The sequence below is a fragment of the Oncorhynchus gorbuscha genome, linkage group LG15 (assembly GCF_021184085.1).
Source record: "Oncorhynchus gorbuscha isolate QuinsamMale2020 ecotype Even-year linkage group LG15, OgorEven_v1.0, whole genome shotgun sequence".
Taxonomy (NCBI): Eukaryota; Metazoa; Chordata; class Actinopteri; order Salmoniformes; family Salmonidae; genus Oncorhynchus; species Oncorhynchus gorbuscha.
In genome coordinates this window covers 44,964,496-44,978,516 of record NC_060187.1, presented here as the reverse complement: position 1 = coordinate 44,978,516, position 14,021 = coordinate 44,964,496, and the positions used below count along the sequence as shown (strand labels likewise).

At 40.3% G+C, this 14,021-nt stretch overlaps 1 protein-coding gene across 2 annotated transcripts; it reads left to right on the top strand.

Annotated features, from left to right (window-relative positions):
- The first annotated feature begins 6,896 nt into the window (after positions 1-6,896).
- LOC123997368 (antithrombin-III-like) lies at positions 6,897-12,555 on the top strand. Of its 2 annotated transcripts, XM_046301513.1 has the most exons (8): positions 6,941-7,049; positions 8,002-8,054; positions 8,686-9,055; positions 10,460-10,675; positions 11,161-11,298; positions 11,442-11,660; positions 11,825-12,064; positions 12,282-12,555. In XM_046301513.1, exons 3-8 carry the CDS (start codon positions 8,687-8,689, stop codon positions 12,456-12,458), a joined length of 1,359 nt encoding a protein of 452 aa, XP_046157469.1. In that variant the 5' UTR covers positions 6,941-7,049; positions 8,002-8,054; position 8,686; the 3' UTR covers positions 12,459-12,555. The 2 variants fall into 2 exon arrangements, with proteins under 2 accessions (XP_046157470.1, XP_046157469.1); XM_046301514.1 differs by lacking the exon at positions 8,002-8,054 and having other exon boundaries at positions 6,897-7,049.
- The last annotated feature ends 1,466 nt before the right edge of the window (positions 12,556-14,021 follow it).

Here is a 14,021-nt window from a genome sequence, read left to right as displayed (position 1 = left end):
CAGCATTTATATTAAATGGTCTCTACAAATCAGCTGTGCAAAGATGAGTCAATCAGCTGATTGCCAATGCAGAGCCGAGGAACCGCTTTTATCCTTTGAGACAAAGGAGTTCAGTGCCAGAATCTACACTTGTAAAATTGCAACGCAAGTTAATATTTAAGATCCATTGATACCGGGGAAACTCACCTGTTTGTTTACATAGCCATTTTGTGTCTTTCATCCAAACAAGAAACTATTTTGGGCTGTCGTAGCATTGTCTGGTCTGTGTTTGATTAGAGGAAAGACATCTGCCGTTTCCAAGGGGCTTTTATTTTTCCAACCCTTCTAGAAGGTTGTCCGTTTTTTGAAGTTGTGGAGAGAAGATCCCGGTAGTCTTTTTTTATTTTATGCTTCCTAATTTAAATTAAGTGTGTGTGTGTGATGATGATTGACTCGTATTGGGTAAACGCAGTAACATTTTGATAGTAGGATAGCCATACACCAAGACAACACGAGTAACTTAATTATTTTCCAAGAATGTTACTTTCTTGTCCAGGAAATGTCTTCAGTTATTCATTGTGTTTTTACTAAATACTGCAGAATGAATTACTTCTTTGGATTTAGTTGTCCTTATTAGCAAATCCTATCAGTGTTCCCCCTATATTCATTACAAAGCGGTGGCCCACCTCTGCTTAATTGTTGCCACCGCTGCAAACAAGTAGCACAGGACCACTTAACTTTTAAGTGGATATGAAATGTACCATTAACCCACATTGTAACACCTCACACACTGACAGGCGATGGGTATTATTGGGAGTTGATTTCCATGTGAGCGGCCATGTCCCAATGGGAGAGACCGCTTTTCTTTTTCTTTTTCTCTTGTTCACGCTGAACACACTCATTGGTTTGGGAACTGTAATTGGGACATGTAATTGCTTTGGGAAATGTAATTGCTTTTGATTACTACGACCCAAGTTGTCTTGTAAGAATTTGCTTAATTAAGTGAAGGTACATGTTTAACTTCAACATGATGAAGACCATGTTTGTTTTTATATTCTACTCCCTTAAGGAATGTTTAGAATATTTTTCCAATGTGGATGTAGCTGTTATACCATTTCTCTTTTGTTAAAGAATTCACTGTGTGAAAATTGGATTGCATTTTTGTATAATACAATTGCTTTGGGGGGGTAAACTAACTGGAAGTTTGAAGTAAATGTAACTTATGTGCAACAGTGATTCTTTACTGGCAGGGACTGTAATTAAATAATATTGTGAAACTGATGCTTTTTTTAGCTGTCATTTTGTATTTCTACAAACACACAACTAATGGGCAGCATTACCGCAAACATGGAAGAGGCAAGTGGGAGGGGGAAACCGTAAGGAACTTGTCTGTTGGCCCTGCATTAGTTTTTTGCGATTGCTTACACACTTGTGGAATTTGTCTCATTGTGTTAACTCTACACACAAGCCAAATAAGAAGCAACACTTGGACATTAACATCTCACTTCTATGTCAAAATGAAACGGTTCCTCTCAAATGGAACCCTGTACAGCTGCTTCATCGTAAGTTGGTGTTGACCCAAGATGCGACAGTATCGACATACTGACACGCTTGATATTATGGAATGTTGTGGGATCGGTAATGATTTACCCTCGTAGTTGATGTAGGCGGATGGTGTTGTTCGCCAACACTAGATTGACAATGGCCAGTTCCTGTTCATGGGTGAACAGGTGTTGCCGTTCACCCACAGGAGGTCGTCTGGCAGTTCTGTAGAAAATACAAGAATATGCAGTCATTGGTTTGGTTATTTTTTTTACATACTAACATCAAAACTATATTGCATGTACTTCACAGCACAATATGTTTTTTTGTTCACTGAGGATCATAGACCTAATATTGTAGGACTACATTGTATTGTACTGTGATGCAGAATGATGTGCAGCAATTACATATGTACAGTCTAGTGTAGAAAGTTGAAGACATACCTGTTCTATTTGTAGTGCTAAGGCTCAGACTTATTGGTGTTCAATTACAGTATAAGTGTTTTTGTGTGTGGGTGTTGCCAATTTCAGGTATGTTTTTCATGTTTTCCCAATGTTTGCAAGAGATTTCATTCTTGAACGAAGTGTCGAATGTAAGAAAGTGTTTTGCTTAATTGCAAACAAAGTGCAAAGCAGAAAATGTGTTTGTACTTTAGGTGCCATTTTGTTTACGGCATGGTTACAAAAGTTAAGGTTTTGATGCTTTTGTCAAAGCATTCACTTCCAGTGTGTAAGCAATCGGCAAAAACTGTAAAGACCAAAATTGGTTAAAGACTATTGTAACGATTCCATGGCAGATGGTTTATGAACTGATACACAAAACGACACCGTATTCAAAACTTTTTCAATTAAAATTATTATACAAAATTCTTGCAACCAATATGTCCCATAAATGCAGTGGGGAGAACAAGTATTTGATACACTGCCTATTTTGCAGGTTTTCCTACTTACAAAGCATGTAGAGGTCTGTAATTTTTATCATAGGTACACTTCAACTGTGAGAGGCGGAATCTAAAATAAAAATCCAGAAAATCACATTGTATGATTTAAGTAATTAATTAGCATTGTATTGCATGACATAAGTATTTGATCACCTACCAACCAGTAAGAATTCCAGCTCTCACAGACCTGTTACATTTTCTAAGAGAAGCCCTCCTGTTCTCCACTCATTACCTGTATTAACTGCGCCTGTTTGAACTCGTTACCTGTAGAAAAGACACCTGTCCACACACTCAATCAAACAGACCTCAACCTCTCCACAATGGCCAATACCAGAAAGCTGTGTAAGGACATCAGGGATAAAATTGTAGACCTGCACAAGGATGGGATGGGCTACAGGACAATAGGCAAGCAGCTTGGTGAGAAGGCAACAACTGTTGGCGCAATTATTAGAAAATGGAAGAAGTTCAAGATGATGGTCAATCACCCTCTGTCTGGGGCTCCATGCAAGATCTCACCTTGTGGGGCATCAATGATCATGAGGAAGGTGAGGGATCACCCCGGAACTACATGGCAGGACCTGGTCAATGACCTGAAGAGAGCTGGGACCACAGTCTCAAAGAAAACCATTAGTAACACACTGCGCCGTCATGGATTAAAATCCTGCAGCGCACACAAGGTCCCCCTGCTCAAGCAAGTGCATGTCCAGGCCCGTCTGAAGTTTGCCAATGACCATCTGGATGATCCAGAGGAGGAATGGGAGAAGGTAATGTGGTCTGATGAGACAAAAATTGAGCTTTTTGGTCTAAACTCCACTTGCTGTGTTTGGAGGAAGAAGAAGGATGAGTACAACCCCAAGAACACTATCCCAACTGTGAAGCATGGAGGTGGAAACATCCTTCTTTGGGGATGCTTTTCTGCAAAGGGGACAGGATGACTGCACCGTATTGAGGGGAGGATGGATGGGGCCATGTATCGCGAGATCTTGGCCAACAACCTCCTTCCCTCAGTAAGAGCATTAAAGATGGGTCGTGGCTGAGTCTTCCAGCATGACAACGACCCGAAATACACAGCCAGGGCAACTAAGGAGTGGCTCCGTAAGCATCTCAAGGTCCTGGAGTAGCCTAGCCAGTCTCCAGACCTGAACCCAGTAGAAAATCTTTGGAGGGAGCTGAAAGTCCGTATTGCCCAGTGACAGCCCCGAAACCTGAAGGATCTGGAGAAGGTCTGTATGGAGGAGTGGGCCAAAATCCCTGCTGCAGTGTGTGCAAACCTGGTCAAGAACTACAGGAAACATATGATCTCTAATTGCAAACAAAGGTTTCTGTACCAAATATTAATGATGCATCAAATACTTATGTCCTGCAATAAAATGCTAATGAATTACTTAAAAATCGTACAATGTGATTTGTTTTAGATTCAGTCTATCACAGTTGAAGTGTACCTATGATAAAAATGACAGACCTCTACTTGCTTTGTATGTAGGAAACACTGCCAATTTTGCAGGTTATCAAATACTTGTTCTCCCCACTGTATATCAGCAAAAAAAGAAACGTCCCTTTTTCACGACCCTGTCTTTCAAAGATAATTTGTAAAAATCCATAACTTCAGATCTTCATTGTAAAGGGTTTAAAACACTGTTTCCCATGCTTGTTCAATGAACCATAAACAATTATTCACCCTACACTGTGAATATCTACACAGTGTGTTCAATGAAGACATGAAAACGTATAATTGTGTGTGTTATTAGTTTAAGTAGACTATTGTTTTGATCCGATTAAATTTTATGACCAATTTATGCAGAAATCCAGGTAATTCCAAAGGGTTCACATACTTTGTCTTGCAACTGTAGATGGGAGGGGTTGAGGGTAGTTGAAGGATGAAAAAAATAAAATAAGGAAAGACAACTATTGTAGAATACATTGTCTGTAAAATGTATATATACAGTGCATTCGGGAAAGTATACAGACCCCTTTTTCCACATTTTGTTACGTTACAGCCTTACTCTAAAATTGATTAAATAAAACATCAGTCTACACACAATACCCCATAATGAAAGCGAAAACAGGTTTTTATACATTTTTGCAAATGTAAAAATATCTTGTTTACATACACTACCGGTCAACAGTTTAAGAACACCTACTCATTCAATGGGTATTCTTTATTTTTACTATTTTCTACATTGCAGAATAATGAAGACATCAAAATAACACATATGGAATCATGTAGTTACCAAAAAAGTGTTAAATCAAAATATAATTTATATTTGAGATTCTTTGTGCAAAGCGGTCATCAAGGCAATCTTGGCATTCTCTCAACCAGCTTCATGAGGTAGTCACTTGGAATGCATTTCAATTAACAGGTGTGCCTTCTTAAAAGTTAATTTGTGGAATTTATTTCCTTCTTAATGCGTTTGGGCCAATCAGTTGAGTTGTGACAAGTTAGGTGTTTTACACAGAAGTAAGCCCTATTTGGTGAAAGACCAAGTCTATATTATGGCAAGAACAGCTCAAATAAGCAAAGAGAAACGACAGTCAGAAATGACATAATTACTTTAAGACATGTAGGTCAGTCAATATGGAACATTTCAAGAACTTTGAAAGGTTCTTCAATTGCAGTCACAAAAAACATCAAGCTCTGTGATGAAACTGATTCTGAGGACCGCCACTGGAATGGAAGACCCAGAGTTACCTCTGCTGCAGAAGTTAAGTTCATTAGAGTTACCAGCCTCAGAAATTGCAGCCCAAATAAATGCTACACAGATTTTAACAGACACATCTCAACATCAACTGTTCAGAGGAGACTGTGAATCAGGCCTTCATGGTCGATTTGCTGCAAAGAAGCCACTACTAAAATACACCAATAATAAGAAGAGACTTGCTTGTGCCAAGAAACATGAGCAATGGACATTAGACCGGTGAAAATGTGTCATTTGGTCTGGTGTCCAAATTTGAGATTTTTGGATCCAACCGCCGTGTCTTTGTGGGTGAATGGATTATCTCCGCCTGTGTATTTCCCACCGTAAAGCATGGAGGAGGTGTTATGGTGTGGGGGTGCTTTGCTGGTGACATTGTCAGTGATTTATTTAGAATTCAAGGTACACTTAACCAGCATGGCTACAACAGAATTCTGCAGAGATACGCCAAGCCATCTGGTTTGGGCTTAGTGGGACTATCATTTGTTTTTCAACAGGACAATGACTCTAAACCCACCTCCAGGCTGTGTAAGGGCTATTTTACCAAGAAGGAGAGTGATGGAGTGCTGCATCAGATGCCCTGGCCTCCACAATCCCCTGACCTCAACCAAATCAAGATGGTTTGGAATGAGTCAGACCGCAGAGTGAAGGAAAAGCAGCCAACAAGTGCTCAGCATATGTGGGAAATCCTTCAAGACTGTTGGAAAAGCATTCCAGGTGAAGCTGGTTGAGAGAATGCCAAGAGTGTGCAAAGCTGTCAGAGGCAAAGGGTGGCTACTTTGAAGAATCTCAAATCTAAAATATATTTTCATTTGTTTAACACTTTCTGGTTCCTACATGATTCCATACATGTTATTTCATAGTTTTGATATGTTCGCTATTATTCTGCACTGTAGAAAATAGTAAAAAATAAAGAAAAACCCTTGAATGAGTAGGTGTCCAAACTTTTGACTGGTACTGTGTATTTACAATGTATTTAATGGGAGATTGGAAGTGATGCAGACAATTACATTGATGGAAGCTACAATCTGCAATATTAAAGCTGATCAAAAAATAACGCAGACAGCTGTTAATGTGATGTAGAGCAACATCTTTCTCTTAGATGTACTAACTTTAAGCATCAGCTATCTGAGCAGCAGCTGTACACAGCCCATCTGTAAATAGCCCATCCAACTACCTACCTCATCCCCATATTGTTTTATTAACTTTTTTTGCACACCAGTATTTCTTCTTGCACATCATCATCTGCACATCTATCACCCCGGTGTTAATTTGCTAGATTGTAATTACTTCGCTACTATTGGCCTATTTATTGCCTTACCTCCTTACTCCATTTGCACACGCTGTATATAGATTTTTCTATTGTGTTATTGACTGTACTTTTGTTTATTCCATGTGTAACTCTGTTGTTTTTTGTCGCACTGCTTCGCTTTTTCTTGGCCAGGTCGCAGTTGTAAATGAGAACTCGTTCTCAACTGGCCTACCTGGTTAAATGAAGGTGAAATAAATCAATAAAAATCCTTCTCATTATCAATATTGCACCATGTATGTGGTATTTCTGTACAATTGTACAAATGAGCCTGTACTTATTTATTCTTCACTGTGACCATTCTCTGTGTATTGGCATGATGCATTATTGTATTATTTCATATAAACAAATACTATTAAAGATGTGTTTAGAACATTGGATCAATCAACACGTGGGACCAACTCAACTGAATCGGATCAATACTTCAAAGTCAAAACTTCAAAGTTTGAGCTGAGTAAATCTTCCTTTCTCCAGCCCCCCACTTGCGCTACAGGACACTGACCCCTATGAGGAACTCATGAGCTCAACTCGCCGCCGATACTTAGGTTCCACACACACAGTCATTTACAAGGAAAATAGACCTCAGGTAAGGCATTGTCAATTCATAATATTGTTACATAGGGTTTAGTTTGGTTGAAAGAGGCGATGCTATGTTCAAAGATGGCACGTATTTAGCAACAGGTATTTGTCAATGGCTCGCTGAATAAACAGACGGGTAAATTCAAAGCTTCTCAACAGAAATGGTTGTTCTATTGTAAGTCTTCGCACTTAAAACATATTTTCTTTTAGCATTGTGTGGTTCCTAGTTGCTATTTTAATCCCTTTCATATCCAGTGGGATTCAAAGTTATTGACACCCTTGATAAAGATGATCAATAATGACTGTATTACATCTCAAATATTGAGCTATGTTCTATCCTAAAATAATTGGCAAATTATTTTATACTGATACAATTGCGCCGGGAAAGATTGTGTGTCACAAGTAATACTTTTCTTTCTCTAAAAGCTAGGGGTCAAAATTGACACCCCTAAAGGTTCATATGAAGTAGTCAAAGGTTTTGTATTTGGTCCCATATTCCTAGCACGTAATGACTACATCAAGCTTGTGACTCTACAAACTTGTTGGATGCATTTGTAGTTAATTTTGGTTGTGTTTCTGATTATTTTGTGCCCAAATGAAATGGTAAATAATGTATTTTCATTTTGCAGTCACTTTAATTGTAAATAAGAATAGAATATGTTTATAAAAATGTGGATGCTACCATGATTAAGTATCATCCTGAATGAATCATGAATAATGAGTGAGAAAGTTACAGATTACCAATAACGAGGTTAGCATGTACAGTATTAGTATAAAATAATACAATTTCAAAAATGTTAGCATACAATATAGCTAAGTATTTAAATTATTTTATTGCTTATATTAATCAAGGGTGTCAATCATTTTGGACCCCACTGTACATACTTAGATGGCCACTCTTGAGTTATGAATTCCATTAAAGTAGAGGTTTTACTTGCATCCAATGTTTTTTTTTACAGGTGCTGAATAAAACGACTAACTAATTTAAAGAAAAAAAGGTGCTTCTAATAAGGTGATAACACAACATACCCTAAGCTTTATTCAAATATCACGTATTCGGATAGCAAACTGAGTGGAAACTCTTTAAAATGATGAATTTCCCCATTGAGATAGCCCCGGTGTGTGCTTTGTTATTTTTTGTGTTTCCCTACATTACAACGACCTCCCACTAGGCAAAGAGACAGTTGAACTTTGGAAGTTACTTTGAGTGGTGTTATGTTGGTTAGAATGTGTGCTGTAGTGGCATCTGGTGACTTAAAAAAGTAAGGGAGGTAGGTTGAAAGTTATTTTCAATATGTTCTAGTTAAGCCAATGGTTTGGCTTAATGTAGGACATCCTATAAAAAAAAATGAGGACATCCCTCTCCTCCCTGAAGGAGCCTCCTCTGGTTTGTACCAGTATTTCAAGGTAGCTTAAAACAATAGATGTGTATACAGTACCATACTGAGGCCTATACCAACGCTAGTCCTTGTGAGCTGCAGTGTCTGCTAGTTTCCCCTTCCCCCGGTGCTTCATTGATCCTTACATGCCATCAGTTGGCCAGAGACAGCTGGTTTCCCAAATCTAAATTATCCGGTGACCAATGACCAAAGGGATTGAATAAACCTCATATAACCTGACCCAGACCCCTTTCTCTCCCTCAGGATGAGGTTGTCCGAGTTTGTGTGGATTCTGGGGCTGCTCCTCGCCTTGCTATCAACCTCCCAGGCGTTCAAAGACTTCTGCCATGTCAAGCCCAAAGACGTGCCCCTGGAGCCCAAGTGTGTCTACCGCAGCCCCGATGATGAAGCCTTGACAGCGGATGCTAAACCAGAGAAAGTCCCTGAGAACACCAATCCCCGGGTGTGGGAGCTGTCCAAGGCGAACAGTCGCTTCGCCTTGTCCCTGTTCAAGCAGCTATCCCAGGGTAAACCCAGCGAGGCCAACATCTTCATGTCCCCTATCAGCATATCCACAGCCTTCGCCATGACCAAACTAGGCGCCTGCAACAACACGCTCAAACAGATTATGAACGTAAGAGGTCTGAAGCGAAATGTTGGTGTCTCGTGTGTTCGCACGTGGCAAGCTTTTGTACATTCACTTCTGCCAAAACACTACACAGTTAGTCACTCACCCTTTTAGATAACTTGAAATAGTCGAACCAGGTCTAGTGTCTTGACGTTGGCTAGGTAGTGCTAGCCAATTAGCTTCAGCCGGCTGGTGTGCGACCGTGGAAAAATAGGCTATCCGATGTCAAACCTATCTCTGGGGCTAGTTAGGGACAATCAATAAATTACACAATGTAAATGGGACAATATTTTCATGTTGCACATCTTTTAGTTGTCTCATTAAATGCTTTCAATATTTGTATATGAATTATGAATTTTGACAATATATATAGTTGATTTGAAGTTTGTAAGTCATTGAGGTGTGGAGCTATTGTCCTTTTGAAATATTGTGTACAAATTTACCATGGGCATTACGATCGGGTCGTGTGCAGCTGCACTCCAAATGGATGATTATTTGGGTGCTTCCAGCTGTGGGCGGGATTGAAATAAACCCAACCCAAGGAAAACTGTTAAGGTACCCTTCATTCCATGACAATGAGTTTTCCTATCATCTCGCAACTCTTGTTTTGGACTAGACCGACTTTATGACAAAATTCTCCTTTTTATGCTTTGTGGACACTAGAATAAATGTGTCTGACTCATATTATTGCCACATAGTCCGCTTTCAAAATGAGAAGTTGGTTTTTAGGGGCAGTCACTCTTTAAATGGTCTTGGTAACCCGCATTAAAAGGCCAAAATACAGTGTACAAAACATTAAGAACACCTTCCTAATGTTTTGTTGCACCCCCTTTTGGCTGGATGTGCTTTGAGTGGTCGACCATTCATAATACAAACGGGAAACTGTTGTGTGAAAAACCCAGCAGTGTTGCAGTTCTTGACACACTCAAACCTGTGTGCCCGGCACCTACTGCCATACCCCGTTCAAAGGCACTTAAATATTTTGCCTTGCCCATTCAGCCTCTGAATGGCACACATACAATCCATGTCTCAAGGCTTAAAAATCCGTCTTTAACCTGTCTCCTCCCTTCACTGATTGAAGTGGATTTAACAAGTGACCTCAATAAGGGATCATAGCTTTCACCTGGTCAGTCTATGTCATGGAAAGAGCAAGTGTTCCTACACTCCGTGTATAAAACCATCAAGATTGAGACTGTTACTATACATTTACAATTACATGCATGACCCACTCAGCATTTGTTTCATACACATTAGGCAGGAGGAACTTAGAAATGTGGGTTTGATGTCAGTTAATGTGTTGACTCAGTCTGTCTTGCTCTTCTTCAATGATTTTTATTTATTTATTTATAGCCACAACCAATAACAGCTCAGGCCTCCCAATGTCTGACCTCTGTCTCAATCTCAATTCAGGTGTTTGAGTTTGACACGATCAAAGAGAAGACGTCGGACCAAGTGCATTTCTTCTTCGCCAAGCTAAACTGTCGTCTGTACCGCAAGAAAGACAAGACGACAGAGCTGATCTCAGCCAACCGTCTTTTCGGGGAAAAGTCTCTGGCATTCAGTGAGAATTACCAGAATATCAGTGAGCTGGTGTATGGCGCCAAACTCATGCCACTCAATTTCAAGGTCATTCCCTCTTGCATTTTTCATAGCCTACTGCTTAATTTGACCCTTTCACACATCACAAATTGCATGTGTTATTATGCACTCTTTAATAACAATTACTGTGTGTACAAGAGTTAATTAAGTCACTTGTTACTATTATGGACCAGAGTTGAGTAATCAATTAGAGAAGTGGTTCCTAACTCCAGTCCTCGAGTACCCCCAACAACACACATTGTTGTTGTTGCCTCAGACAAATCTGATTCAACTCATTGAGGGCCTGATGATTAGTTGACAAGTTGAATCAGGTGTGCGTGTCCAGGGGTACAATAAAAATGTGTACTGTTGGGGGTAGTCAAGGACCAGAGGTGGGAACAACTGAATTAGATGTACTGAGTTATTACTTACTACATGTTATTTTTGTTGAGTAATTCAATTCCAGAGTTACCAAAGTAGTTCAAGGCATGTGACATGGTAGAAGTGCAATTCTGTGAACATGGGTCTTTCAGGAGAAGCCAGAGCTGTCCCGGGTGACCATCAACGATTGGATCTCAAACAAGACGGAAAAAAGGATTCAGAACACTTTGCCGGAGGGATCACTGAACTCCAACACTGTGCTGGTCCTGGTCAACACCATCTATTTCAAGGTGTGTTGAGTATATTTTTCTCACACATTTTGTGTTCTGCACTGCCTATGGATGGACAGGCCAAAACAAGTCTCATTTTGGCCACCACCCAGGAACCCATTGCCTTTCATTCAACTGTCGCCTTATTTTTTGCTGTCTCACAGGGTCAGTGGAAAAGCCAATTCGACAAAGACAAAGTCTTCAAGGCCGACTTCTACGTGAGTAAGTCCAAGACATGCCCAGTGTCCATGATGTACCAGGAGACCAAGTTTCGCTACGGCAGGTTCACTGAAGATAAGGTGCAGCTGCTGGAGCTGCCGTACCGCGGAGAGGGCATCACCATGGTGCTGATCCTACCACTGAAAGGAACACCCTTGTCTGAGGTGGGTCCCGGGTGCCTACTGTCGTCAGTTACTGTTCACTGACAATTATATTGTACTCCCAAGGTTATTCATGTTTTAGTAATTTGCTATTCATGACACATTTAGATAATTTCAACTCATCCTCCATACCACCAATCACACTGAACATCTGCTGTTGTTGTAAGGTGGAGGAGAACCTGGACTTGAAGAAGCTGACTGGCTGGCTGGATAACATGAGGGAGACCGCGGTGTCAGTGCATCTGCCACGCTTCCGCATCGAAGACAGCTTCAGTCTGAAGGAGCAACTTCAGGCCATGGGGCTCGAGGACCTCTTCAGCCCCAGGGACGCCAGCCTCTCAGGCATCCTGGAAGACGAGGCAAATAATCTGTACATTTCAGATGCATTCCATAAAGCATTCATAGAGGTATGTACAGGATCCATAAGAATCATATGAAATCCATTAGGATCATTACTTAAAGTAGCTGGGGAAAAAACGATTTGCTAACAGATCAAATGTGCATCAGGTGGGGCACTATGCCTAATTGAACAATTAACAAGCATAAAATATAGTTGTTTAACTTCATTAAATCAATGATCATAAACTTTCAAAACTATTTTTAACAAATAAACAAATGTTGCAGGTGAATGAGGAAGGCAGTGAGGTGGTTGCTGCCACAGCTGTGGTGGCCATCGGCCGCTCCATCAACTTAAACCAGGAGGTGTTTATGGCCAACCGGCCCTTCCTCCTGCTCATCCGAGAGTCCACCATCAACACCATGGTGTTCACCGGCCGGGTGGCTGACCCCTGTGACCCCTGATCACACACACCAACCTCGGATTTGTCATTCATGTCATGTAACAGCCAATTTCTGATCTCTGTATCAATGTAAAATAAACCAAATCGGATGGACAGTGGACCACTTTTTTTAAAGTGAGTACTTTTTTATGTAAATCTGTCAAATGAGTAATTGAATAAGTATCTGTAGATTGGTGAAAGGACTGTCCTTAAAATTACACTTTTAAACAAACACTCAAAAGGTATACATACAGGTAGAGGTCGACCGATTAATCGGAATGGCCGATTAATTAGGGCCGATTTCAAGTTTTCATAACAATCGGAAATCGGTCATTTTGGACGCAAATTTCTTTATTTAACTAGGCAAGTCAGTTAAGAACACATTCTTATTTTCAATGATGGCTTAGGAACGGTGGGTTAACTGCCTTGTTCAGGGACAGAACGACAGATTTTTACCTTGTCTGCACATGGATTCAATCTTGCAACCTTACGGTTAAAGCCCGCCTGTTACGCGAATGCAGTAAGAAGCCAAGGTAAGTTGCTAGCTAGCATTAAACTTAATCAATCATAATCACTAGTTATAACTATACATGGTTAATGATATTACTAGTTTATCTAGCGTGTCCTGCGTTGCATATAATCGATGCAGTGCGCATTCGCGAAAAAGGACTGTCGTTGCTCCAACGTGTACCTAACCATAAACACCAATGCCTTTCTTAAAATCAATACACAGAAGTATATATTTAGCTAAAAGAAATCCAGGTTAGCAGGCAATATTAACCAGGTGAAATTGTGTCACTTCATTTGCGTTCATTGCACGTAGAGTCAGGGTATATGCAACAGTTTAGGCCGCCTGGCTCATTGCGAACTAATTTGCCAGAATCTTATGTAATTATGACATAACATTGAAGGTTGTGCAATGTAACAGGAATATTTAGACAGATGGATGCCACCCGTTAGATGAAATACGGAACGGTTCCGTATTTCACTGGAAGAAAAAAAAATTGTTTTCGAGATAGTTTCCAGATTCGACCATATTAATGAACTAAGACTTGTATTTCTGTGTGTTACTATGTTATAACTAAGTCTATGATTTGATAGAGCAGTCTGACTGAGCGATGGTAGGCACCAGGCTCATAAGCATTCATTCAAACAGCACTTTAGTGCATTTTGCCAGCAGCTCTGCTGTTTATGAATTCAAGCCTATCAACTCCCGAGATTAGGCTGGTGTAACGATGTGATGTGAAATGGCTAGCAAGTTAGCGGGGTGCGCGCTAATAGCGTTTCAAACGTCACTCGCTCTGAGACTTGGAGTAGTTGTTCCCCTTGCTCTGCATGGGTAACGCTGCTTCGAGGGTGGCTGTTGTCGATGTGTTCCTGGTTCGAGCCCAGGTAGGAGCGAGGAGAGGGAAGGAAGCTATACTGTTACACTGGCAATACTAAAGTGCCTATAAGAACATCCAATAGTCAAAGGTACATGAAATACAAATGGTATAGAGATAAATTGTCCTATAATAACTACAACCTTAAACTTCTTACCTGGGAATATTGAAGACTCATGTTAAAAGGAACAACCAGCTTTCAT

What these genes read in the sequence shown, in the direction of transcription:
- LOC123997368 (XM_046301514.1), top strand. Translation starts at nt 8,687, where the DNA reads ATGAGGTTGTCCGAGTTTGTGTGGATTCTGGGGCTGCTCCTCGCCTTG. An exon ending in TCATGCCACTCAATTTCAAG is followed by an intron (nt 10,676 to 11,160) that starts GTCATTCCCTCT and finishes TGGGTCTTTCAG; the next exon opens with GAGAAGCCAGAGCTGTCCCG. An exon ending in TCCATAAAGCATTCATAGAG is followed by an intron (nt 12,065 to 12,281) that starts GTATGTACAGGA and finishes CAAATGTTGCAG; the next exon opens with GTGAATGAGGAAGGCAGTGA.